The 24,979-nt window shown below is 35.0% G+C and overlaps 1 protein-coding gene across 6 annotated transcripts in view; it reads left to right on the forward strand.

Moving 5' to 3' along the window:
- The window catches only part of SNTG1 (syntrophin gamma 1), a 363,432-nt gene that overhangs the window by 259,509 nt on the left and 78,944 nt on the right, over positions 1-24,979 (forward strand). For all 6 annotated transcript variants that reach the window (XM_040550360.1, XM_040550362.1, XM_040550361.1 and 3 more), the window contains one exon: positions 900-1,029. In XM_040550360.1, coding sequence (XP_040406294.1) covers positions 900-1,029 — 130 coding nt within the window. The remainder of the gene's footprint in view (positions 1-899; positions 1,030-24,979) is intronic.

Raw genomic sequence — 24,979 nt, forward strand, 5'->3', positions numbered from 1 at the left:
GCTTTTGGAAACCGATTAATATTGAGCTTTTTGGGTTCTGAAGCTGGAGACCTGTAAGCCTTCCAAAGGCTCTTAGCCAGAAAGGCTATTTACAGAAGAAGTTAGGTCTGCTACAGCTTTAGCATTTGAAAGTTTTCTCTTGTTCTGTAATTGTTCAGCACTCAGCTGTGGAAAGTCAGTCTATAATACATCACAGAACATTGTGTAAATGCCCAGAATGTTGCTGGTGTAGAGACACCCAGGTGGACACTTCTTTTGTCAGTGGATGTCTCTTGGCATTTCAGTGCATTTTACTAATCATCCTACATTCAGAAATGCAATTGGAAAAATCATTAATGTTGCCTGGTCAGTTTTGAATTTGCCAGCTTTTACATCAGTAGGTAAAAAGATGATCATTCACAATCAAAATTTGATCACCAAGGGCAGCTAATGAGGGTATATTCAGACTAACTTTACTGCATTTTAAAAATACAGTAGAAAAATGAAACAAAAGTTTTTGAGAAAATGGTACTCTATTCCACCGAATTTATGAATGGTTTACTACAGTCCAATGCACATTTTCCTTCTCTATGACCTGCAGTATTAAAGCATTAAAGCTTTGATATGCGTCAGCTATTTTACTTGTTTAGCTTCTGAAGTCACGCAGCGTTGGTCAAGATTCCATGGAACTAGTCTATGGGATTTTTGTATAGCTTTATGGAAACTTAATATAATTGACCTTTTAGCGTAATCATTTTAATATGTCAGGTATTTATAAAACAAGAAGACCAGCAATTTATCAGTATTCAGTGGCTGACCTTCATTGTAGTTGAAAGAAAAGCATTTCTACAAGTATTAAGACGGTATGCTAGAACAGATGAAATTTTCTTCTGACCTGATCTGTTATGACATGTCTATAGGCAAAATGCATTCCAAGTAATTGCTGTGGATGGGGTTTGCAGCGGAATAATTCAGTGTCTCTCTGCTGAAGACTGTATTGACTGGCTACAAGCAATAGCAAGTAACATTTCCAACCTCACAAAGCACAATGTAAGTATGGATCCAAGTAAGCCAGAAGGTTTCCCAATCGTATTTGATTATAACTGTCATAAAAGCCTAATGGGTTCAAACACAGAATTGTCTGCATATAAACAATGCTTGAGGCTGTCCAAGAGAAGTCAAGTCAAGTTTGTCATCTAATAAGACTTTGTGAGAAATTGTTGAATGGGAAAATATTCTCCCCTACAGTCATCTAGTTCACTTCACCACTATCAGAGTTACATACTTCTGAGCAATACCAGCTAGCATGAGAAACAAAGACCAGACAGAGGAGAAAGACAGGTGTGATGGGCAAGCACATATAAAAGCAAAAGGGAATTCTGCATTTTCTTGAAGGCTTAAAAAAACCAAATCTATACAAATATTGTTATGCTCAGATCTGAATAGATATTAGCTCTGTTCACTTAATGCAAGTCCAATACAGATAATCATCACCAGAAAAGATTAAATGCATTTATGCTTCATGCACTGTACTTTAAGGTCTGATCTTGTGGGATAGAGAACCTTTTACTGAAGCAAAGATAAATGTTATGCAAAAGTTTTACTAAACTACTACTAAGCTCCGTTGAAAGCTCTTTCAGACCTACCTAGGATGTATTTTGTATTTGATAGATGGCATGTCGTTTTTAACTTAGAGCTCTATACGATACCTTTCCTGTACTTTTCTTGAAAAATACGGAACACATAGCTAACTCAATTACTTTGAATTGAGTTATAACAAGGAAGACCTTGAGGTTTTAATTTATATTCTTTCAGATTTCCTTAAATCTGCTTTAGCCTCCCAAACCTAACTCTAAATTTGCTTTTGTTTCAAATACAGGGAATGCATTGAAGGAAGTTGTATTTCTTGCAGTTTTATATTCAAGATGCAAAACTATGTTCCATCTGGCAGCAATATGTAAAAGTCATTGTATTATAAAAACGTGACAGACATGAATTCATCCACCATCTGCAAGCTTCCATGCAACGCAAGCCTACTTTATGGCTATTTATTCCTCCTTACAATATTATTACTGTATAGAACTTCTTGTCTACTAGGCATCCTGACAAATGAGAGTGCTGGTTATTTTTTTTCTTGCCATCTTTAGATCAGACTACTAATGATTCCGAATGATTCTTACTATCTAAAGTAGTGTATTTGTTTACTTATAACAGATAGTTGACCCTAAATTTTATCTGATAATACTGTGAGACTGTAATCATGGTTGCTTAGAGTAACTTGAATTTGGTAATACTCCATTGTTACATGAAATATTTTCAGTGATTTAAAAATCAGTACAGTATATAATTCTATACTAGTTTCCAGAAAAACAGAATCAGTGTAGCTGATGTTTTATAATTGGAAATTGCTAATTATACAGTTATTATGCAAACATTTATATTTACTTTATTTTCCCAAAGACATCCTGTAAAGTAACTGTAATTTATTAGGGCTTATCACAATTGTCAATGAATTTATTTTAGAACTCTCGTAAAAGTTCATAGCCCATATGAATTTATGGAATCCAACGAGACTCTCTTTTGCTTGATATACTTTTCTTTTAAAATGTCAGTTGCCAATAAGACTTAGTTATTTGACCGTATATGTAAAAAGTGAATCTAAGAACAATAGACACTCAGAGAAAAAAACAAACAAGCTGTTATTCAGAACTATGATTAAATGTGAATAGAGGTCCCTATATTTCTTTTTTCCTTTTTTTTTTTTTTCAAGATGTTTATTGACGTAAAATATCAACAGCATACTGTTGATGCTATTATTTTCTCTCTGTGAGAGGCATTTGATGACAATCATTCTCCCTTTCCGTGGCACACAATACCAAAGGAACAAAGAGATTGTAGGACTTTATTTAAACTTTTGGACAAATTGCAATATGTTCACTCCCTTGAATTTTAGTTTCAGTTAACTTCTTATTTTTATCTAAGAGTTATGTAAAATAACTTTTTGTTTAAATACCATATGGTTCATCAAAAATTAAACTCACATGCTCTTTCTCACAACTAACTTATGAAACAGAAGGAAGAGGATGAGAATGAGAGACTGTAATAACTAATTTGTTTCTGAAAACATTTCCTTTGCCAATGTCAGGTTTGTTCTCTGTAGATTTGGGTGGGATTTATCTTGCCTAAAGTTAAATGTCTTAAAGGAGAATGTCTGAAGAATGATCCCCCTGATTTACTTTTGATGTCTGTTTTCTGATGAGATTAATTCCCTCAGGACGTGTCTTTCTTTCCTTTGACTGGTAAGGGACCCTAAGGTGGTGAGTTCAGACTTAGATATATAAGGAGAAGAGTATATCCTGTCACTGGTCTCTTTGTGGGGCAAGAGAGAGCTTCTCTGAATAAATCTAGCAAAGAAATGCCTAGATATTTTGACAGAAAACATGCTAGTTTCAAACAGTAATTCTGAACCGTTTTACTTTTTGACACACAAACTGTATGAAAACAAAGTATCTGATGGTTCAAACCCCACAGATGTGTGTGGCAAAAAGCCATCTTTCCTTCCCTGTATTCCCTTATAGTTGTGAAATGTAAATCCCTGGCTCCAAAATCTCCTATTTGAGCCCATGTTTGAGTTAAATTTTTATAATGATAAAGTCAGAATCTCTTCTGTCATGACACAATACGTTCATGCTTGACACAAAGTTGGTGTGGTTCAGTTGCAGAATCAGCAATGTAGCCAGAGAGCAAGAGAATAACAAAAAGTCACAAGTGGAAGCAAAGACAAAATGTCTTAACGTTATCACCTTTGAAAGAGAGTATTGCTAATTGAGTATAAGTAATGGTGATTGGAAGATGGTGTCTGTAGGCAAACACATTTTGCCTGCAGTGGTTAGACTGTCAGTCATTGTACAGTGTGACATGAAACTTGTATTACTATGCCACAAGATACTTATAGTTTTAATGCACAGATATAGAAAATGGTATTCTGGCTATTCAAGTACAGATTAAATATATCAATATGCTGACTGATCTAGTTGACTTCATTTCTTTTTAAGTTTTTGTCAAAAGTTTTTTGCTATGCAGTCTTTTTCTTTGTATTCTTAGTAAATTAGAACTGAATTCTCCGGGGTTTATTAGAACTGAATTCTCCAGGGTTTGTGGAATACTGAGAGTGATACTACCTGTTTTAATCTCTGTAGATCCCCACAAGCCATGGAACAATTACATATGAGATAAAATAGATCCCTTTAAGATTTCAAAACATGAATTGACTTGTATATGGTTATGCAACGAACAGGATACTATAGAAATGCACTGTTGAAAGCGACTTAATATTGCACTATAATCAATGATCTGATGAATCCATAAAGGTCATTGATTTCTGAAGGTGGGTTCCTCTCCCACTTGAGTCAATTAAGCTTCATCTGTGTTAAAAAATTAATCAATTAAGCATGTGCTTCAATAAACACAGGGGCTATATTAAGTCCACAGTTTTCTCTAAGCAATCCTGAAACTGAAGCTCATGTGCTGAAACCTCAATAGGTTAAATTGAACTGCACTTGGAAACTCTAATTCTTCTGTGAATTGATAAAGTAGAAAAGGGTTTTAGCCCTTTTTATTGCCAGTCTGGATGACAGACCAAAGAGGATTAGAAAGGGAACAATCTGCTGCTTCCACCTTTTTTTTTTTTTTTTTTAATCCATGCTCCAAGTAGGAATTTTCAATTCTGCTGTGTCAATTCAACTGTGAACTATTAGCCGTTCAATAAGCAACTTATAGGCTGTGTTAGTTTCTGTGATAATTAATGCTAATTTCTAATCTTTAACATCTATTTTGTTAAATAATTATATGATGACAGTATCCAATGGGTCACATAACTTTTAAAGAAACTATGCTACGGAAAAGTATAAGACTACAAAATCACGTGGTCTGTAAAGATCTACCTATTGCCAGTACATCCCTAATTTATGTGGTACAGTTTTTGAAGGGGCTTAGAGGTGGTATTTGTAATGGCTTTATCAGGGTTAAGATTTTACCAAAGGAAGTTTTCAAATGTAGTCCAATTCAAAATTATTTGGGTGCCCCAAAAAATTATTTGGGTGCCCAACTCTACAAAGATAGCACATTTCCACTTCTTACCTTGAAGCTATTAGCACTTGACAGAGAGGAAACAACGGAAACTTCATCAGCCAGGAATGACAGGCAACTGAGTTAAGGTTGCCAAGCAGGAGGTGACAGAAAGATAATTTTAAATTTATCTTGAGAATGTCCATAAGATCTTGCAATATTTATTACCCAGTAACTTGACATCATTCCATAATGGCAATTTTTTCTGTGTGAATCTTGCAAAATACCATGAATGTGTAAAATTACTGAGGTACGCCTATGTTTGAGATAGAAACATGATGATAGGGTGAAAGCAGCAGAATTAATAGGTCTACAAACTTAATGTGATTTTGGGCGCATCATATTTTCCTGAACTTAAGCTTGTATTTTGAACAGTTTCAAAAATTCAATTGAGATCATAGGTTTAATCATATGCTTAAAATATAATGACTAATGAAAGGAACTGCTACTAAGATGGACAATATATTTGTCCTTACTTTCACTGGAGAAAAGAGAACAACAATACCTAATTATGTAGGTCTCTATAATGTTGAAATTCAGGTATAGGAACTGTGTAAGTCATTAGGTAGAGGGAGAGAAAAACAAAACAAAACAAGAGGAAAAAGGCTGTTCAGATTAGTATGAACTGTTTTGCTTGTGGGAAGAATAAAATGTCACAGGACTACATTCAGTGCTTAGTAAGTTTTTAAAAGATGTTCACTTTTTTTTTTTTTTTTTTGTGAGTGTACTACCAGTAAGAACAGACAGTGGAATGCTATGTTGCGTGAATAAATCAATGTCACTTATATGAAGTGAACAGATTTCACATTTCAATTTTTTATTTGAAATAGCATGGCAAGCCATCAGAAGGCTCTGATGTTAGTCATTTTGGAGTTCGCAGGGATTTTCAGCTTTTAGATGCCCTGTGAAGTATTACAATAAAAATAAACTTTTTGATGGTCACTAAGCTGTGCACATTTGAGCAAATCCAAAAAGAACAGTATTAGTATCAAACCTCATATAGTAGCGTATTCTGTAGTAGTGCAAAAGGTAAATACTGACTATTGTCTAGAAATTGAAAACCTTTTAAAATGAAGACAAAAAAATAGAGGAGGATAGGAAGTCTTCAAAAGATTCTTAGTAGTTTTTTTTTTTTTTTCCTGTATGATCTGTTTTTCCCAAAATGGAACACAGGTAACAAACTACTCAAATAAATTGGATGTTATCCGCTAAAATGTATGTTCAACTGTTTTCCAAGCAATATTAAGTACTCAAGCGTTTACGGAGTTCTGGTTCTTCATTTCTTCATTTTGCTTTCCATTCTAGACCTTGTAAAGGGAATCACAGAAGTCTATTCCAATATTGATATTTAGTCTTTATTCCAATACTGATTTAAAACTATGAAATGTAACATAATGATGTCATAGATGTGTTTTTTTCATATGTGGTTTCCATGAGGCACATTGATATAAGTGAATAAATGTAGCAATGAAGCATCAAATCTACATAAATGAAGTCTTTTCTGTTTTTCCTTCCCTTTTAAAGTGGGACGTTACCAGTCCGACATCATAAACCACATTTTTTTCTATGTCCCTTTTATCAAGTGTTACATAGCATCTTGTCTCATATTCACTTACATTTTGTGCAATTTTCTGTATGTATTATTTTAGTAACTGTTGCCTTTACCTTGCTGATAAGTTATATCCTGTTGCGTGTACTGATATAGATGCAAAGAAAGGATAGGTCTTTCCAAACTTTCTTGCTGTTACTCCAGTGTGTCTTATCTGCATTTTTATAATGTACTTGAATTTGAAAGACAATGTCTAACATGTGGTAGGTCAGGAAAACAGTGAAAGAAAAGAATAGTAATTAAATGTGCTCTTATACCTTCTAAAAGATTTAGCATTTTCCAGAATAGTCAGCTTATCTGGGAAACTTGTAACAAGAAACATCTGCCTTCGTGGCTGGAGCATTTGTATATGGTGACATTCTGATTGTGGTGACAATGTTCATCATTAAGACATATAATCTTGATTTGAAAAATATGTTGTAAACTTTAATTAATCATGATAGCTTTTTCAAATGAAATAAAATTGGACTTTCTGTACCAAACTTCTCCCAAATGCTCAAACTATTTTTAATAATAGCTTTTCAGTTTAACTGTATGTAGTATCACATCTTGCAGCAGTCAATAATATCTAATAAGTTTTATCATCTGTGCTGTTATAAATTACCATCCATACATCTCTAAAATATCATGTAAGAGAAATAATGTCCTTAGAGACAATAAAATCAAAAGCCCAAATGTTCCTCAAACAGAGGAGCTACAGTGTACCTGTTAAATTGAAGCCTTAAAAGAAAGCCACACAATACAGATGCAAGAGAATATTTTTGCAGTTTTATCTATATAATGGTGTCACACAGCAAAGAATCCATGCACTTTCCCTGGTTCATCCAGTTTTGTATGGAGTTAAATGAAACAAGGTAGCCTTGGTATTTAGACAAAATCAAAATGTGAGAATATATGATATTTTGTTTAATCTATGTAAAATTTATATTAAGTTGTGAGACTACTTCTTTTCCTTCATTCTATTATTGTTGAAGGCTTAAATTGACATGCTATAGAAAAGTCCATGCTCTTTTTGGTTGCAAGACACTTTAGAGAGATGCCTTGTCATCCCATCCTGATGAAGGATAGCAAGGAACCTGTAGTGAAGAAAAAAATAAAAGTTTCATTATTGGTTTAAAGTGGCAAAGAAAGAATTACAGGAATAAAAGCAGTAGGACCAGTCTGACTGGGAATGCAGGTAAGCCACTTGGGTTTTTGCAAAGAGGCAGCACATAGAAAAAGAAAGTACTCATTAATAAGTCGCCCTTTCCTGCCAAAATGCCAGGCTGCCCTTTTATTAACAGTTGGAGACTTCCAGCTACCTTGACCTAGTTTTTGTTGTGCAGGAAACTGTTCAATATTCCACAATTGGTTTATTTTAAGTAAGAGTGTGTTGAAAGTGGCTATTGAATCACAAACTGCTGTTGATAAAACAGCAACTGGGAACTGGGAAGGAAGGCTAGGCAATAATGACCTTCCTTTTTGTATCCATCCTCTCTGCAGTCCAAAAGAAACCCAAAACCATAAAAAGAAAAACATGAATATCATTATTTGAATTTTAAAGCAAGCTTAACTTGTTTTTACATCCCTTTCCTCTTACTCACCTTTAGAATATGTTTTAAATGGTGGTTACATCAAAAGCTTTGCCTTTCTTCCACAGCCAATTAAAAAAAAAAAAAAAGGAATTAAAAGAAATTGCAATGCACTCAAAGAGCCATAACACACCTCAGGGTATACATTATTAGTAGGCTAATGTGTTGAAAGCACTTTCTCCGTTTGGTTGTCTTGCTTCATAAAGTGCCGTAGACATCCAGTGCATTCTGGTAGCACATAGCTTATATTTGCCTGAGGAAGAGAATGAATCAGAGATCCACCACAGAGAGGTGGGGGAGAAAGGAATTTCAGTCATTCAGGGACAACTTCAAGAGACGGGGGCAAACAAGTCCAGCAGACAGGAACAGAGGCAAAACAACAAAGTACCGGTAAGCAGAAACTCCTGCAAAGGAAATGTGCCCAAGGTCGTTTGGATTTGCCATTTCTCTGCTAACAAAATGATTTGTGAAAATCTGTGGCAAGTTTCTTCTCTCCTAATAGTACCTCACATAGTAGTTGTGGCAGGCAGCTGTGAGGAAGGTCTGAAATTACAGCCATGCTGATGGCCTGTGTGGTCATTGCATATGATTGCAAGTGTTTTTGTTTGTTTGTTTGTTGTTTATTTGTTTCAGAAAATGAAGACGTTACATGCAAATCTTATTAGAAATAATGTTATTGATGTCATGAAATCAAGCATGAAAAAATAAGAACGAAGTACCTTGATTTCTTCTTTTTGCCCAATGCACAGCATCCTGACTTACTGCACTTAAGAGTGAATTATTAATTTCTTTTTAGGATTTTTACCTTTTAAAGCCATTTATAATTACCATATGAAAGTTTTAATCTTAAAAAAAAAAAAAAAAAAAAAACTTTTATAACAATTTTACAGGTTGAAAAACAGTATTTTCTTCATCATACAAATCACTGTAATACAGTGAGCCAAAGGATTTTTTTTATTGTTATTATTTTTTACTGCATTTATGGAATCACTCAAGACAACTTTGGTCTTAAATAAACCTACCTTAGAGGTAGATAACATTAAGCACAACTTCCATTGACTTCTTTGAAACTGCCTGATTTCCCACTCTTTCTGATAGTGTTTCAAGTTAGAAATCCTATAAAAGTTATTGTTCATGAAGGAAAATATTTGGCTTAAGTAGTATTCTATAATTAATTCAGGAATTTGTTGTCAAATAATGGATTTGTTGAGGAATTTGTTTCTGCCTTAACCAGAAAGTGTTTTGTTTTCCTAGATTTGTCTAATTCTTCATAACATATAACTTTCAACTTTGCTAAGAAGTGAAACATCCCAGAGATGCAGCATTCTTCATACAATCCTGAATTTTACTCTTTACTAAATTATTCTTTTAGGAACCAGATAAAAATATAGGAATAGAAATAAATTTAAGTCTCGAAGGTATAATACGTAAGTTTGTGGGTGACACTAAATTGGGAGGGGCTGTTGACTCCACTGAGGATAGAGAGGCCTTACGGAGAGATCTTGACAAATTAGAGAGCTGGACAATCACCAATGGTATGAAGTTTAACAAGAGCAAGTGCTGCACCTGGGAAGGGGAAACCCTGGCTATATGTACAGACTGGGGGACGAGAGGCTGGAGAGCAGCCATGAGAGATCCCAGGGAAAGGGATCTGGGGGTTTTGGTCAATGGCAAGTTGAATATGAGTCAGCAGTGTGCCTTGGCAGCCAGGAGGGCCAGTCCTACCCTGGGGTGCATCAGGCACAGCATTGCTAGCTGGTCAAGGGTAGGGATTGTTCAACTCTGCTCTGCGCTGGTGTGGCCTCATTTGAGTGCTGTGTGCAGTTTTGGGTATCAAAATATAAGGACATAGAACTAATAAAGAATGTCCAAAGGAGGGCTACAAAGATGCTGAAGGATCTAGAGGGAAAGATGTATGAGGAGTGGTTGAGATCTCTTGGTTTGTTCAGCCCAGAACAGAGCAGGCTGAGGGGAGGCCTCATGGCGGCCTGCAGCTCCCTCACAGGGGAGTGGAGCGGCAGGCGCTGAGCTCTGCTCTCTGAGGACAGCGACAGGACCCGAGGGAACAGCATGGAGCTGTGATAGGGGAGGGCCAGGCTGGGTGTTAGGAAAAGGTTCTTCACTAAGAGGGTGGTTGGGCACTGGGACAGGCTCCCCAGAGAAGTTGTCATGGCACCAAGCCTGCCAGAGTTCAAAAAGTGTTTGGACAACACTCTCAGACATATGGTTTAATTTTTGGGTGGTCCTGTGGTCCTGTGTGGAACCAGGAGTTGAACTTGATGATCCTTGTGGGTCCCTTCCAAGTCAGGGTATTCTGTGATTGTATGATTCTAATTAAATGGTCTCACAGAAATGTTATGTGTGTGTCCCTGAAAAGGCAAGATCCCCTCTACACAAACTGTCTACATAGTCCATGGATAAAAGAAAATGTCTTTAAGATGTAAAGAAAGTGAACCAGTCCTCCTAACTTAGACACTTACTTCTATCCTATTAACTATATAAAGAATGAAGAGATCTCTAGAGGGTAATTCAATCTCCTTGAATTAAGTACCTACCTCTCCCACTTCTAATAGGAAATGGCAAGAGGGTACTTTAGCATAATAGCCTACAGGTTGGAAGAGTCACCCTGACATGAGCGACAGGAGCTGCTTGGCCTTCAGGGCTGGCACTGTCTCACCCCTAGCCAAAGGATGTCCAGGGACAGAGCAGGACTGAGGCTCCACTCCTCCTTCAAGACACTGTTCTCTTGGCTATCCATTGAGCCATGTGTGAAATTCATGCTCATGCAGGGAAGTAACCCTTGCTTCCCTTGCTGTTTACCAGGAAGCAAGGGTTGGTTTTCTAGGATGTAGCTCTCAATCGGGCTATCCCTTGAGTAGGAGCATTGCTTAAGTACAGTACATGCGTGCTTCTCACCTTCAGCCTGATAACCCAATGTCCTGTATCATGGTTGGGTACACCGGTGTTACCTGTCATGACCAAAACAGACACAGGCACTTCGCTCCCTATACTACAACACTGCTTTTATTTTTGCAGATTTTTTAACCCAACTCAATTCACAAATCTCGTTAACAGTGCAATTCCCCCAGTTGTTTTCGGCCAATTAAAAGGTTGAGAATACAGGGTGGATATACAGTTAGGAAGAGAGAAGTCATTGCAAACTTCTTCAACCATGTTTGCTATGAATGAGCAAGAGCAGAAAAAAACAGGCCTCAGACAGATGTCTTCAACTGAGCAACTGAGAATTTTCTATATTTGCGAATGCTATAGTCAGGTAAGCCTTCTTTACCTTTTTCCCTACTTCTCTGTCTTAGATTTTCCGTTGCAATCCACAAAAGTTTTAGAACTAAGAAAAAGTGGAAAAATGTCTCATTTTTGAGTTCAGATTAAAATTCATGCTTCTCTGAGATGCTGTCGCATGCGTAGGATATGTTCCCCACCATTCTGAAGTACTAAGGCTTCCTAATTCGTGGCATAATAATTACTGCAAAACCAGCCCACATAGCTCTGGGGAAGGCAGATTGTTGCAAAACTTCACCTTTCTTTTCAAGCAATGGACTCGTTATTGCTGAATAAAGAATATGAATGAAAATATTCATTTTCTTTTTTTCCAATTTGCCTTTCCATTTACTGTGGCTGTAGCTTTTGCACCATGCAGGTGCACAGATTGGGGAAAATACAAGTTTCACTGGGAATTTCTAGATATATGTGCTTAATATTCCTTTGCTGGAAAACCAACCTACAGCTGCTGTTTAGATTTAGGAGAACTCCTAACATCCATATTATTGATTTAATAATTCTACTCAGGAAAAAGAAAATACTCCTCTTCTCATATGTGATACTTATTCATTTTACTAATGTTAAACTCATTCTGTTCAGGAAAAAAAAATACCATAATGTCTTAGGTAAAATGCTGTCATCAGTAAATGATCTAGGTATGAATCTCAAAGAGAGAAAGAGGTAACAGCTAGATGTGGGATTGGAACGAAGTTTAGAGAAAGGTGCGTGACTGTGATTGCACATGTGGCTTGGTGTCACAGCATGGGCTGCGTTGTGCAGCTCAGCTGCTCTTATGTTGGACAAAGTCTGTGTTTTCCAGATGATACCTTATATATAAACTCTTTTGCTTATTTAAATGAGCTGTCTGTAAGGGACCATGAGGATATGCATAAGGGTGCCCTTGCTTAGTTACTGCTAAACATGATACATTTTTTTACAGTATAGATAGATAGATACAGATAGATAGATAGATATACAGGTAGATAGATAGATGCTTTTTAAAAATGAGTCGTGTTTTCAGTAAAGAATCACAATCTCCCAAAAGTCACTCCTGTCTGAAACCCAAGATGACATAATTCAGAAACGCTGAAATGCTGGAACCTGGCAAGGGTTGTGCTGCTTGGCTCCCTGCCTGCTGGCTAGGCTGCCTCAGAGGCTTAAGCATTTGTATCGAGTGAATCTGTGGCTATATTGCACTGTGGAAAAGATAAAGTGGAGGTCCCAGGTTATGGAAGAGTGTAGAGAGATAGTTAAAACATCATGGAAGCAAAATGGTAGAATAATCTAAACTCTAGAAGGGAGAATAAATGAAAAGTTTAATCATTCAAACTTTTAGTAGGTTGATTTTATTGGAAAATGTTCACTGACATTCAGACACCTGTTTTAGTGTTTCAGATTCCCTTCCTGCTCTACTGATCTTATTAGTCATTTCCGTATTCTGAGATGCCACAAAGGTCTTTCTTATCATGGGTTTTCCTGAGATACTTCAGATGTCTGCAAAGCAACTCTTGAAGTTTATTATTATAAGAGGAGTCATAGAAATGGAAAGGCAAATATGAAGCAAATCTTAAAGGACATTAGCATTATAATTAATAAATATTATAAAAGTGAGCAATGCCTACACAGATGTTTGGGCTTTCAGCAGTGAGCAGAGTCATTTAATTCTACATACTTGTATATGATATAATTGTTAGAGGGTGTGAATATTTTATGCTTACCATTTGTTCTTTACCAGGCTGAAAACACAGGCTACTCATAAACTTATATTTTAATAGTGTGTGCATTCTATTTAATTGTTGGTCTCATTTTGTAGCAGTAGGAATAATAATTTTAAAGGTATTTTTATTTTGACATCATATGTAGGGTATTTCAGAGGAAGAAATATCTTCTTAGGCTAACACAACCCCTAAGGAGTTGTGGTGTTAAACTTTCTTTTTCAAGTTTCTCTTTAAATATTGATAAATTTTAGTATATATGCATATTTAACATCAGAATTATTACTTTTTGCATCATATTAATATAAATGGATCTTGATATGACTGTATAAACAATCTATAATTTTTTAAATACTATAGAAAATAAAACTCTAAAAGATGATTTTGACAAGCTGTTTTAAACAGTTTAAACTGTTAATAAGTGGTCAGTGTGCCTAAAGAAATAGTCAGTATACCCCTCCATAGCTGAGGTTTCACTGATAGCAATAGAATATTTTGCAAAGTATGCCTGTACCTTTATTAAGCTAGCTACTCTTGCTACAGCAGGAGGAAGATTAGCACATTTATTTACCAAACAGTAACCATAAATAGCATTTTCATGTCAAAATGTAATGAGCAGAAGTCAGGAAAATAAAGTATGCAATTCGGATAAAAAGAGAATTGTCCCCAGGTTCTGAGAGCAGCTAGAACTCCCTAAGGCTTGCAGATGATCCTACCAGTAAATTAAGCTGCCATTCACTTAGATGGTCAGGTTGTAGGCCAAACCTAGCTTAAAGCAATTATAGCTGACTGACCTCTATTTAGTCTTCTGACCTCAAGCTCTCTTCCCATTACCTTTGTAAGTTCATAGAACAAATCACAGCACAAATCATAGCTTATGCATGTTATGCTTATAAGGTTTTTAAACCCTGAAACTGGACTCTCAGAAACTTCCCGCTTGCTCCTGGTTATAATACTATTCATTTGTTATGTTGGAGTGACTTAAAAGGCAGTTTACTTCATGACCAAGTCATCAGCAAATAATAATATAACAAAAAATTGACTTGCAGCATTACTGATCTGTGTAGCTCAACTGGCAATATAGTTTTTATCTGATCACAACAGTTACAAATCCAAGGCATGTTTTTTCTTCTGTATTTGAACAGACAAGAAACCTTTACCTCCAAGAACATTAACCTCTCAGCTTGAAATGTCATCTTGCATTTTTTATGCTGCTGTATTCTTTCCCAACTATTAGAAGACAAGAAAAGTTGATATTAATACCGGAGTTATTTTCAACACTAGCACTCTTTCATCACTCTGTCTTCAGCTTCTTAGCAGTTCTTTGTATTGTCTTTGTTACTCTGTCTACTACTGTTATTTCAGTAGTATTTCCTGTAGAGCATAGGGGAATCTGCCAATAGTGTTGCCTTTTCAAAGGAACTTTTTTGACATTATTGTATATGAATACTTGTATCACAAAAAAAAATAATAAATAAGCTTATTTTCAATAAATAGCATGTGAATTCATGTTCCACTAGTCCATTGGAAGAAAGTGCAAGAAGGAATGTCTTGGCAAAATGATGAGATCTTCCTTAACCTAAGCACAGGAGAGAAAAAAAAGAGTAGAATTAAGTTGTTACTAAGAGTGGGCTTGGGAAGTATAGCATAAGTATGTAGAAATGTGGCAGCACTAGATGAGATTTGCTCAGCAGGGAAGCAGCAAGGATGAAAAATAGTTTTCACATACACCAGTGATAAAAGAGACAGCAAAGAAAAGACTGCTTCACTGCATACCGAAAATAAAATTACTGATAGATGATGAAAAGAATGTCAAAGTATTTAATGCTCTTTTGGGTCAGAATTTACTCAAACGGTCAGTTGTAAACAGACAGTTGTGACCATTGGTAAGTGTGACACAGTCCTGAATAAAGTTGGAATACGTTAGAAACAAGACAGGGAACTACTTGTACATTAATGAGAAGAGCTTCAAATACATACATTCTTTATCATCCAAGCCAGTATAAATATATATATATATATATATATATATATATAAAATACGTATATATATATAAAACATATGTAATATATTTAATATATATATATAGGAGTTAGAATATATGTCAACTGTGTCCTATTTACATTAGTCAAAAGCTACAAAAGATTGAAAATCTGTTCTAAATCCATTTGATGCGTACAGAAATATTCTAGATCAAATAAATAGTAAAGTAGACATGATAGGTTCTGTGTGGTTTAAAACACAATGAAGACAGCTGCAGGGGTAAAAGCTTTCTTTATACAGCTCTGAGTTCATTACTATTTTTTTCAGTTGTGAACAGCTTAAAAGTAAATATTTCACAAATTGTATTGTGTTAATACTCACCTAATTACTCCTAAGTACAGTTAGTACTCATAGTGAAAGAGTAATTCTGTAGTTGATATATGAATTGCTGCTTTCATTCAGTTTGGGGATTATTTTTTTTCTTCCTGGGTTTTGAGATTACGCTGTCACAAGCAGCCTATTCTTTATGAATAGACATGAATGATATTATTCAGATATTTAATTGCTTTGTTCAGTTCTAAACTTTCCAAACTTTCCAAATAACACACAATTCTGATATATATAATTATTTTAAGTGTCATTGTAATAATGTGAAGTTTATACAGCTACATCGCACGCTATGGCAATATATAACAATGTAACCACACAATTGTACTCCTTGTACATCATCCATTTTCATTACAGCTTGACATACATATTTCACATGTTGTAAATTGTAGCTTTTGTGTTCTTCTACTCATGTAATTGTTCTCATGGACCATTATACCTTTGCTGAATAATGTTCCCTGTGTTTTGTTTTTGTTTCTTTTTTTTAGTCTTTTCACTATAGTGCTGTAGTAAGCATGTATGATTGCTAACTAAAACTTCAGTAGAGTAAGGAGGAAAAATGGGGTGGAAAAAAATTTAAATGTTTAACTTATTCTAGCAATTTAAGTGTTTAAGTGTACCTTTGATAGTACATTTTATTGTTGAGGCTCAGAGAACTTGACCAACTGATATCTTGAAATGATGAAATGCTGGTTGCATGTATTAACTTATGAAAACGTTTTCATTTTGACTACAAGAACTATTGATATAGCAAAAAAAAATCTATACTTTTGAGTACACAATCTCTTTTACTACTGAAATGAAATTAGATAGCGAGTTGCTGTTCTGAAATCTGTGGAAACAGATGCACTTTCAATGAAGGATTTTAAAAATGTTTCTGGAACTTTATATGCTATATTACAACTCTCACTCATGCACAGATATGTCATCTTAAAATGGACTAGAAATTTGTATTTTTTTTCTTTGTTAAAAAATGATTTTAAAATATCATATTTAGCTTAGTATAATGCAGTGAAATCCAATAAAAATTCACAGTTTCCTAATAGGTAAGCCCGAAATCCACATTAACGCAAAAGTCATCTTTAAATTTTCTTTTGGTACCTCCAGTGCTGGTCTTAGTCATTCTTAATGCCAAGAAACTGGTAATTCTTAAAAGGATAATTTTGATGATTTTTAATTATTCAAAAATTTTCTTATTTAAGTATTGCAAGGTCATATCCAAGGAGAGGAATGTATACTATCAATTACTACTATGTAAGTTTAACATTACTGTTGTCAAAATAGAAATGGTCTTCAATGGTTGTTTAGCTTTTAAAGGGCTTCTTAAAAATAAAAATAAAATAAAAAAAAAGGAAAGCAAAAAAAAAAAGTCTGGGCTTCAAAATTATGTGATTTCTACCGTGCCTTTTTTTGGACCATATTGATCAGTATTTGAGCATTTCAGAAATACCAGAAAATACTTAAGAAAAGTCCACATTTTCCTTCATATTTTACGATTGCACTAGAATTCTTGAATTCTTATGAGATTAAATTGGAGATAAATAGAAGGAACGTTATTCTTTAGAAGGGAACTAAATTCAGGACTTTTCAAGCTAACAGCTTAGTAGTTTTTTGAGAGAAAGAGGTCCAGTTGTTCCTACTTAATGCAATGCAGAGTCTGCATGGCAAAAGAGTTTCTCATTGAAACAAAGCTCAGAGTACAGTTGAATACAGTGCTAGAGTTAGTGAGTAAATAAAGTGCAGACTGCTGTGAAAAGTAGGAGGGAGAAGAAGTGTTTTGTAAAATAGGAGGACATGACCTTTAAAAATAAAAATAAGAAAGTAGTTTTGTAGTGTGCATTGTGATGTGAATTAAGATGAATTGTTAGCTTTCAGCAGAAATAAGAACTGAAAACACAAGGCTTTTATAGATAACTGAGTGACATATGAGAATATTTATTTATTTAACATCAAATTTAGCAGTTGTATTAATACCTAGTTCATTATCACTTGAACCTAATGCCTCAACAACTATTTCATATTATGTCAAACAAATCATTTAAGTAACATAATACCAGGAGATCTTTTAACTTACTTGCAAGCAGGTTGTTATCTGGTGCTGTCAGCCAAATTCTTTCATAAATATTGCTGTTCTTTCTGAGAGCTCCAAGGGAATAAAAGTGTGTAATATTTTTAGACAGAAAAGTGAAATGTGACACAATACAACACTAGTTTCTATGTTTTTTGTTGTTGTTTTTTATCCAATCAAACTAAAGTAATCTGAACTTTGGGATGATGGTGGGATGATGGAAGATACAGTACTAAACTATACAGAAAGTATACTATAAAGTATATATATTATAGTACTAAAGACTACAGGAAAGCTCTTTAACTTCATTGCCGCTGGTAAAGTTACTTGTGCCATTGGCAACCGGGAAATTTATTGAAGTTTGCCTTTAGGAATTCATTTAGACCTGTGCTATGGTATAAGTATAAATTGTATTTTAAAAATCACTACTTACATCTCTACAGGGCATTAGGTTAATATGTTAACCTAATTAATGGTAGGTTAATGTTAGGAGGGTTAATTGTCTCGTGTGTTATACGTAATTGTGTAAAATTCCCCATTTCTTCTGTCATTTTACTACTCACTTTTTCTTATAAAATGCGAAATTGTGAACTGTAAATGTTGTCTTTACCAAAGTGAGAAGTCCTGAAATAATGCAAACCGTGGCAAACTGTGAACTCTTTATAGGCAAGGTCAGAAGCTTGTTGATAGATTGAGGGAGTAGGAACAAAACAGATTTAGCTGCTGTCTTCAACAAACTGCCTCTCATTCTCTTTCAGCCAAGTCAGACTGAAAAGCCCAGGTTGGCAAGAGGGACTTAAAGGCAAGGAGCCATGTGACTAAATAAATTAACCATTCAAAAGCTGTTAATAAGAACTTTTTTGGGGAAAGGGACAGGAGGAAATTAATGAGATTCAGCAAGTGTGCCAGAGCAACTGTTGGTGAGAATATAAATTCTATTGTCAAGTATTTTTCTTCCAGCATATACTAGTGGTGGAAGTTGAAAATTTACTTGGGAACCAAAGCTACAGATGTCTCAGTCCAAATCTTAAAGTGGATTTGTAGGAGTTATGGTTTGCATTTCTTTTTCCAAAGAAGACTGTGGGCACCTAAAAGGCCTTGAGAGGATCATACCTTCTAGTGAAATCCCTAAAGAAATATGTAGAGAAATTATGTGAGAAAGTTGTCAAACTGAGTGAAACTTGAAATCACAGGCTGTAGATAAGAAGACTGACAACAAGCCAGGAGACCCACACTAACACCTACTGTGAGGGAGCAAGCCGCGGCTAAAGAGAAGTTTCTACTTGCAGGTCTTCTTTGGAGGGAAATGGTTAATTCAGTGGTTAATTCTAGGCAGTGATGCATTACAATGCTGCCACGCAGTAACTTAATATTCAAACTTAAAGACAGAGCTGAGGAAAAAAAAAAAAAGAAAACCTGTCAGGATGGAAAAAATGTGAGATTAATGATCACCCTTCCCATGAGGAAGCAATGTATTGGTCATCATCAGTGACTCACTCCTGTGTCTGTCTAGTGGCTGAACCTAACATTGTAGAAAGCCTTTTGTCTCCCAGGAACTTAAATCTGAGGGATGTTGCCAAAGCCAAATGACAGTTATCTGGGGCTGCTCATTCATGTGACCATGGCTGACTTTTGGTGTGACTGTAAGCAGATTAGAAGTGACGATGAGACTCTTGCAGGTATGCAGACGGGGGGTCAGAAGACGTTGTAATGTGCTAGTCGGTCCTCCTGGTCATGCAGGAAAAATGTGTCAAGGCAACCAATGCTTATATGCAGTGTCACCAAAGAGGTCTTTGGCCTCTTTGACAATAGCATGAACTTGCCAGGAAATACAGGGTGAAATGGAACTATTTAGCCTGCAGAAAAGAATAATGTTTCAGCTTTATAAAAGCTACACAAAGATCATGCAGTTTCTTCTGTGTTTCTGGAATGGATTACATGAGAAGCAATGAATGGGATTCTTATGCAATGCAACCAGAAAGAGTCGGCTTAGATATTAGGAAAACTTCCAGTGCTATGTGGAGTGGTACTTACTAATAGATTCACTCATAAGGCATTGACAGTTCCATCATTACAGGGTTTTATAAATGGTTGGACAGACAGCTTTGATTTATTCAGTTCAGCCATACGTTTTTTATTTTGTATCATCATAGCATTAATATATTCATTATCAGTGCTTGTGACTGCATTCAGAAATATCAGGATAAGACAAACTGTGGAAAACATTTAACTAATGTTTATCCTCCATTTGTTTGGAATTCCATGAAAACTGAAAGAAAATACTATATATTGTATTGTCTAACTGCTACATTGTAATGAAATTATAAGTGAAAAGTTGTGGCAAAATGACCAGACCCTGGTGTTCATGTGGTCATTACGCCACAAAAAGTAAAATTGAAATGTGAATTATCCATGTTATTTAATTTCCATGAGAAATCAGAAAGTATGAAGTCTGTTGCTTTAAATCAGGAGAGGCATATATGATGAAATGTTAACACTTTAATGATCTGGTTTCTGCTGGGAGAATGACATGGGCTTGCTTATCCATAGAAGCATAGAATCACAGAAAGGTTTGAGTTGGAAGGGACTTTAAAAGATCATCTAATCCACCCCCCACCCCCACCCCCCCATAGGCAGGGACATTTGTCACCAGACCAGGTTGCCCAAAGCCCCATCCGACCTGGCCTTGAACACTTCCAGAGATGGGTCATACACAACTTCTCTGGGCAACCTATTCCAATGCCTCACCACCTTCATAGTAAAGAATTTCTTTCAAATATCCAATCTAAACCTAACCTCTTTCAGTTTAAAACCATTACCCTTTGTCCTATCATTACATCCCCTTGTAAAAAGTCTCTTTCCATCTTCCTTATAAGCCACTTTTAAGTGTTGAAAGGCCGCAATAAGGTCTCCCTGAAAACATCTCTTCTCCAGGCTAAACAACCCCAGTAATAGCTGTGGTAGTAACTGTGGTGAACAGATGGGCTAAGAGCTGCAGCCCTGATAATCAACCATCTAAATCCTTCCCTGTTAAATATCAATCTCATCACTTCATGTTCTGCGTCACTTGAACACCACATGCATGCAATACATATTTGTTTTTAAATTCAATTTCTTTTCCTTCATGACTTTCGCTCCATTATTAGCTGTTATGAATTACTGAATTTATAACATAAATGCTTTCCAAATGACAAAAACACTCAGCCTTGTTACTTTCTATGTGCATATTGTCTATTATGTGTTTTCATCCCAGTTTCTTAACAAGCACGAATATTTCAATGCATTAAATAAATATCATACTTATATACTACGTTTACCCTTGTGAACTATATATTAGCTTTAGAAAAAAATGTTCCAGCTCCAGAAACCTTTCTGATTGAATCAATGACATTTCTTAATCATATCTAACACACATTTATTTTCTTCTTCAACAGTATTCAAGCATTTTTCATGTATTTTTGAATAGACAGCTTTGTGAAGGGGACTGATCCAAGGTTTTCTTCAGTGTGCTCTTACTTCAGGATCTAATTCTTTTTATTGCCTTAACCTAGTTCTTTTGACAAGTGTAGGTATATTGAATCTCCAAGGTGTTGGTATTTTGATATCATGATGAGTTCAGCATGTAACAACTTCTTTTGCATTTTGCCATCTATTAAACCAGTCATTATGACCTGCTACTCCTACCATATTCTGAAGTTTAAACGTTACTTTGTGGTGTTCTCAGTCAAACTAAAGTTAAGTAAAATATAATAACTCAATCACATTATTTTAAATAAACTTATTTTGTGAAGTTAGAAAGCTTAGGATCCCACAATAAGTTGATTATAGTCTGTGGAAACAAATTACACATTTCTAGTGCCAAGCTTTCTCTTCCAACTAGTAAACTAGTTTTCCTGTTGTATCTTTCTTTCAGCAGTATAAGTTTGAATACATAGAATTTCTTCTATTTAAATTTAAACATAAGTCCTAAGCAAGATTGTATAGAGAAAGGATATAGCAACAACTTAGTAAAACGTATTGAAAAATAGGGTGGAATTTCAATTAAATTTTTACTTGACTGTTAAGAATACAGAGAAAAATAATGAAATACGGGTTCTGGAGGCCTCTGGTAATTTCTGGAATGCAGTATTTCCAGGTGGATATCCAGAAGATATCAAAGATTTATGTTTATCATATTTTGAGTGAAAGTTACATAGAATTTATAATTTAAAAAAAGATTAACTGGGGGAATCTAGAAGAATTGTATCTTAAATGGAAGTCTGATACTTTCAAAGGAAGACTGAATTAATAGTTGCTAGGTAAATTACATCTTTACCATGGAATCTACATATGTTTTCATAACATGAAGTAAAATGGGTTTGAGTACCTATGAAGTATTCAGAGGTACCCAAGAGGAATATATCTCACTATTTTGTGAGTAGTTGTTTTACTGATGATTTTCTCAACCTTTTTTTTTTTACTCTTAGTATGACTGAAAATTCAGTTATCATACTGCAATGAGCAAAAGTACTTTGATATAAATGACAATTATCCAGTTGCGATCAGTTACCTGAAAAAAAGCTCCCTGTATCTCCGAGTCATTTGTTTTCCTATTTTATTTTATTTTTTCAATTTTTACTGTTCAAAGTTCTTCTAGTAAATCTTCAGTAGGGATACAGATATTTCTCCCTTTGAGATGGGACCATAACAGCCTTTTCAGGCACTGGCTTTCAGTTGTTACCATTGTGTCTTTAGTAACATGCATGTTACTTCTGGCATTTTAATGATTCTATTAGGGAGATTAACTGTTGTGAAAATGGTGTGTTTGTAACACAATTATCTTCTGTAAAGAAACTCAATAGCAATATTATCATTAAGGTAATGCCAAAAATTTTATTTAGGAATAAGTGTTAAATATCGCAGGATTCAGTAAATTCATTCATCTGTTAAATAAAACACTTTATTTACTTTTTATTTTTAAGTAAATGTAGTTGCAGTCCTGGTATTGGAATATCACAGATGTGTGAAGACTAGGTTTTGAGGTTTTTGTCTTTAGGATTTAGGACTGTAGCTTCGTGTAATAGGCAGAAATCTGGTATTTCTTTGATTCATCTGTTACTGCTGTGCTGGTAGAGTTCAATGCATCACTGAGCCCTTCTTGATGAGGAAACAAAGAAATTTGATGGTATGCAAGTTTGGAATCACAGTTCAGATGGCCATTTTTTCTTTGATAGTGTTCTCACATACCAAAAAATTGATAACATAATCTGGTGTATTAATATGTACAATATACAATATAACTCCTTTTCTAAATCAGTTCAAGATCTCTATTCAGGATGTTGTGTAATCAATTGATTTGCATGTTGTTGTGGTTTTGTTGTGGGTTTTTTTTTGTTTTTGTTTTTTTTTGGGGGGTGGGGGGAGTGTGGTGAGTGGGAAGGGCATTCGTGTGTCTTACCTACCATCCTTTATGTATTGAAAAGTATTTATAAAAAGTCTGTATGTATTGGCAGCTCACCAAAATATGCAAGTTCTCTGTATATTTTATACCACTGTCTAATTCAAGGTCAGTCAGTACAAGAATTTAACAAGGAAGCTTGTGCAACTGTAGGGCTGCTTTCCAGACGAGACCTCAAGACTCACTGGGGTCTTTTCTTCCTCTGTATAGATAGGATTCAAATGAAATTTCCAGTTTCCAGATGGATTAAGGCGATCCATGAGAATTTTAAGTGCTAATATTGACCCAGAACAAAGATCTATCTAGTACTGTGTCTGCTGATAGCAAAAATGTAGTTATATTTCCCTTCATTTTTCCAGTCAACAGCTATTTCAGGACTTCTGTTAGTCAGCTGGTATGGGGCTTGCTGAATCATGCCAACACTGATTTAATTATATTTTTTAAATGCATTTGATCTCTTTTTGTATTATTATTATTAAGAGATTTTTTAATATTTAATATATGTTGAAACATATATAATCTGGTCATATATATAATCGCCTAGAAACCATGGCAAGAATGCTTCAGCCTACAGGGATCTATTTGAAAAGATTCTAAAGCAGAGGCCATGTTTATGCATTTACATTATTCAGTGTTGGGTCTAAACTGCTGAAATGACAAACTGATGTAGAATGGATATATTACTAATTAGATTATTAGATTCTACAAACTATTCTGGATAACAAGTCTCACCTTTACATAATATTTGTATATTCATTTTCTTTCTTAGAGGAATTTAATGATGAGTTCATTCAGTCTGAGTGAATTTGCAGTCCATTACATCTGGTCTTGAGAAAAATCTGAGTTAGGAATGAAAATTCTAGAGGTCATAGCAGTGGTTCTAATGAATCTTCCTATCCTTTGAGCCATTTAGCAGGTAAAATCTGATCAACGAGAAATAGAGAATGGCATCATCCCTGATAGGTCAGAAAGCGGACATAAATGCTGTAGTAAATCATTCCTATGCTCCCATATTTTCCCGAACACACTGACAGTTCACTTGGCAGATTGTAGATGATATGGATTTTCAGCCTCAGCTCTGAAGTCTACTTCAGCTTGTAAAACCAGCATCAAGAAGTCCTACACTCAGCCCTTAAGCAGTTATACATATGTCTGAATCTACGCACTAAAGTATGATGTGCTTCATGTGATTTTTTTGCGTGCTTCTTTCAAATTTTCTCTAATTCCTTGAAGTTGTCAATGCATATATACTCTTAGATAACAAAGTTTCACCACCTTACCACAACTTACAGCTCACATTGAGCAAACCAAAGCTTAGCAAGGACAAAAATAGCAAGGACTAACCAATTAACAATTCCAAATGTTGGTGTTATTTGCTCTTTCTTCCTCATCCATTAACATAAGATTATCACAGCAAGGATTCATGTTTTTTTCAAAAATGCTCCAATTGTAATGATCTTGCTACCTGTTTGCAATCACTTAACATCCCACTGGTATGCACTCTATTGTTGCTTTAATACATGAGAAAGTTAAGAACTATTTAACACATTTACATTCTTGTCAAACTGTTACATTTTAATTAGCTCTTAATGAATATAAGTCAGCTGTTATGAAATACAAACAATTGATGAAGAAGGCTACAAAGTTTAAATTGTTTGGGGGAAATCCAGATATAAGGAGAATATAAATTAAATAGTAAAGGATTATTTTTAATGGAAATTTTCTGATAAGGGAGGATACCTGCAGTTACATGATATCTACAGGCTGCAAGCAAAAGATAAACCAAATCATGTAAAAGTATGGCAAAATCTGATCTACCATCT

Source organism: Cygnus olor, chromosome 2 (assembly GCF_009769625.2).
Source record: "Cygnus olor isolate bCygOlo1 chromosome 2, bCygOlo1.pri.v2, whole genome shotgun sequence".
In the NCBI taxonomy this organism is placed as follows: domain Eukaryota; kingdom Metazoa; phylum Chordata; class Aves; order Anseriformes; family Anatidae; genus Cygnus; species Cygnus olor.